At 32.6% G+C, this 3,228-nt stretch overlaps 1 protein-coding gene across 3 annotated transcripts; it reads right to left on the bottom strand.

Annotated features, from left to right (window-relative positions):
* Positions 1–243: 243 nt before the first annotated feature.
* LOC112518713 (zinc finger CCCH domain-containing protein 11-like) lies at positions 244–2,687 on the bottom strand. Of its 3 annotated transcripts, XM_025126504.1 has the most exons (5): positions 2,637–2,659; positions 2,105–2,198; positions 1,341–1,492; positions 1,150–1,221; positions 244–391 (listed from the first exon to the last, which is right to left on the bottom strand). In XM_025126504.1, exons 1-4 carry the CDS (start codon positions 2,648–2,650, stop codon positions 1,191–1,193), a joined length of 291 nt encoding a protein of 96 aa, XP_024982272.1. In that variant the 5' UTR covers positions 2,651–2,659; the 3' UTR covers positions 244–391; positions 1,150–1,190. The 3 variants fall into 3 exon arrangements, 2 of the variants coding, with proteins under 2 accessions (XP_024982272.1, XP_024982271.1); XR_003069823.1 differs by lacking the exons at positions 244–391; positions 2,637–2,659 and adding an exon at positions 2,309–2,615 and having other exon boundaries at positions 1,025–1,221; XM_025126503.1 differs by lacking the exon at positions 244–391 and having other exon boundaries at positions 1,025–1,221; positions 2,637–2,687.
* Between the last annotated feature and the right edge of the window lie 541 nt (positions 2,688–3,228).

Below are 3,228 nucleotides of genomic sequence, written 5' to 3' on the forward strand. Positions count from 1 at the left end.
TAAGGACTTAAATAAAAAATTAAAAAAAAAAGTATTGCTATCTCACATCGATGTATGAGATATGTGGAACCCTATGTGCTAGTTACACCAAAAGGAGTGATGTACGAGATATGTGGAACAATATCAGATTATTCTCCAGAAGATCTTTTAGGAGAGAATGGAGGTTTCAACATACATAGAGAAGAAAGAGACATATAAGTTATTATCATCTGGAGAATAATCTCCATAAGATCTCTTAGAGGATGATTTATATGAATATGAAGTTCCTGTTGTTGGAAATTTGCCGTTTTTAGAAGCTGCATATAAGTACATAAATATAGATTTGGGATCACACCTGTTACACACTGCCAGGCTTTATAAAACTTGCATAATATAGATTTGGGATCAACAACTGTAACACACAACAAGATTTAATCAAACACTAAATTTACAGACTCTAAAATATAATGGATAATCACTACATATGAATGGTGTTTCAACTGTTATAACAATACAGACACAAAAAAAAAACATATATTTTTGAACCAACACTTTTACAACAGCAGCATCTGCAAGTTATGAAAACTGCACTCATAGGTAGAAACAAGAAAACATCAAAATGAAAACCTAAACACACAAAGAGTTCTTTCAAAATTGCAACACATAAATTCAACCACTTTGACCTATTGGCACCAAAATACCAACCCCAGCCAAGGACCCCTGACAAAAGGAGGTTCAAGAATAAGGACCTTTAAGTGCAGTTGGCAGTTGTGTGAGTGAGTGATTCCAAATCCAAACAAAGTATGATTTGAGCTTTGGGGTCAAAAAGTAAATTCCCACTTCAAATTTGGTTTAACTTCTAAACGTACAAAAAATTATGGGTGTTAAGTTGTAACAAAACTCACATCAATTTCAAATCAGAAAGTATGACATTTGGTCTCAAAATCAAAAGTCTTTCTCTGTTTTCAAGGACGACGGATGCACAAAAAAGCACAAAATTTGCAACCCTAAATAAAAATAGTTCTTACTACACATGCAGGATACATTCATACAAACACAAAAACATCATAATTAACAAACTTAATATGTAGAAGTTCGCATGCATATCAATGTCATAATCCTAAATCATCGTATTTGAAAAACCAAAAGGAAAAGAAATGAAATCCATACCAACTGGAACTTTGGGCTGACTAACAGCAATCTTAAGCAGATCATTCAACTCCTTTTTTGCCTTCTCTTTTTCTATTCATTCAAATCAAAAACATCAAAATAATAACCCCAATAAATAAAAAACACAGCAAACATCGATTGATCAATCAAATTAAAAAAAAAACATAAAATCAATCATACATGCAACCAACCTTGGCATTGATTTAGGATCAGGCTTAGGTTGAATAGATTGACGCAAAGATTCGACGTATTTCCGAGCATTTTTACTCTTGTTCTTATTCTTGAGACCGAAGGTCTTGTCTTCATTGATCTTCTGCTTCTTTGCTAAATCTGCTTTCGATTGCTGCTTCGAAGGCATCTTTAATAGTCATCATATCCCTTTGGAGGATCTTTAATAGATTAGATACCATATACATATGTACATATACATATGTATATATTGGGGGACCTTCTTTTAAGAACCTATGAAATTGTGATAATATTGAGAACGTGTGCATCATGTGTTATTTCATATGATTTTTTACATCTAAGACTAGAATTTTGAATATTGATTGACATATATTTGTTTCACAATATATTTGCTTCACAATATATTTGTTTCACATGTACTCATTTTACAATGTGAAACGTTTTGGAGTACTTATGAAACACAAAGTACACATAAAGAAGTTCCACATTGTGAAGTTTTGGAGTACTTATGAAACACAAAGTACACAAAAAAGTTCCACATTGTGAAGAGAATAAATGTGAAACAAACATACATTGAAACAAATATATCTTAATCAACATTAAATAGTACCTAAATAGAAATCATATACAATAACACATGATGAACAAGTTTTCAAGGTTATCAAAATTTCATTGGTTCTCAAATGATTTAATCCCCTATATATACATATATATATATATATGTATGTATATATGTATGTATGTATGACAGGGACGAGAACCCTACCGTCGGCCAAAAACAGGACCAACCCATTTCCCCCATCTCCTCAAAACCGAAATGAAGCAGACCGATGAAGAACACCATAGGGACCAAAATGGAACTGAGAAAATGAATTAAAAATGGTTTGAGATCTTGCATTGTTTAATTAGAGAATTAAAAAAGGTGACCCTTCAAACCATCATCACCCTAAAAATAGGTGACCCTTCAAACCTGCAAGTTGATCAAAACCTTTCGGTTAAAATCAAGGGTGTTCCATCTCCATGAAAACCTGCAAATAATGGCCTCAATTCAATCGATCGTGAAATCGTAGGTAGTTTATGTGGCTTCAAATCAGTCAAAAACTTGTGTAATAAGTAGAGTAGGGATGGGTGAGGGTGGTTAATCAAACAAAACCTTGTGAAATCGGTGGAGTGAGGGTAGTGGTAGTGGTGGTGATGGCGATGTGGGAGGTAAGTAATGGTGGTGGAAGGTTTTGATCAATTTACAGGTTTGAAAGGCTGGAGAAGAGGATGAAGATGGAGGGGTTGGCCGACTGTACCCCACTTTCATCATGCTTGTGCCTCGATCACAAAGCATAAAACGCAACAAGATCAGATTTTGTAGTTGGAGGTTTGGTCGGTGGTAGATTGTTTGGCCGACGATAGAGGTTTGGTCATTGTAAAAATGGTCCCTGTTTTATATATATATATATATATATATACATACACATATATATATATATATATATATATATAGGGGAACGATCGAATGCAAACCACTCAATTTGTACAAACCGTGCAAACCTCATTCAACCAATCATAATTTTTCATTTTGTTCATTTTTTGTAATTACGAGAGGTTGATTAATCATTTTTATTGTGGAGGGTGTTAATCATAGATATTATCATCTTCATTATTTTAATTTTTAGAGAAATACATGAAACAGTTTCATTAATTTTAGAGAAATACATGAAACAGTTTCATTAATTTTAGAGAAATACATGAAACAGTTTCATTAAGTATTATATGAAACAATTTCACAACCATATATGAAACAATTTCACAACCATATATGAAACAACTTGATCAAAAAAAGTATTATATGAAACAATTTCATGAAAAAATTTCATAAGATTAAACAATGAAATCGAC

The sequence above is a fragment of the Cynara cardunculus genome (genome assembly GCF_001531365.2).
Source record: "Cynara cardunculus var. scolymus isolate 2C chromosome LG 9, CcrdV1, whole genome shotgun sequence".
Taxonomy (NCBI): Eukaryota; Viridiplantae; Streptophyta; class Magnoliopsida; order Asterales; family Asteraceae; genus Cynara; species Cynara cardunculus.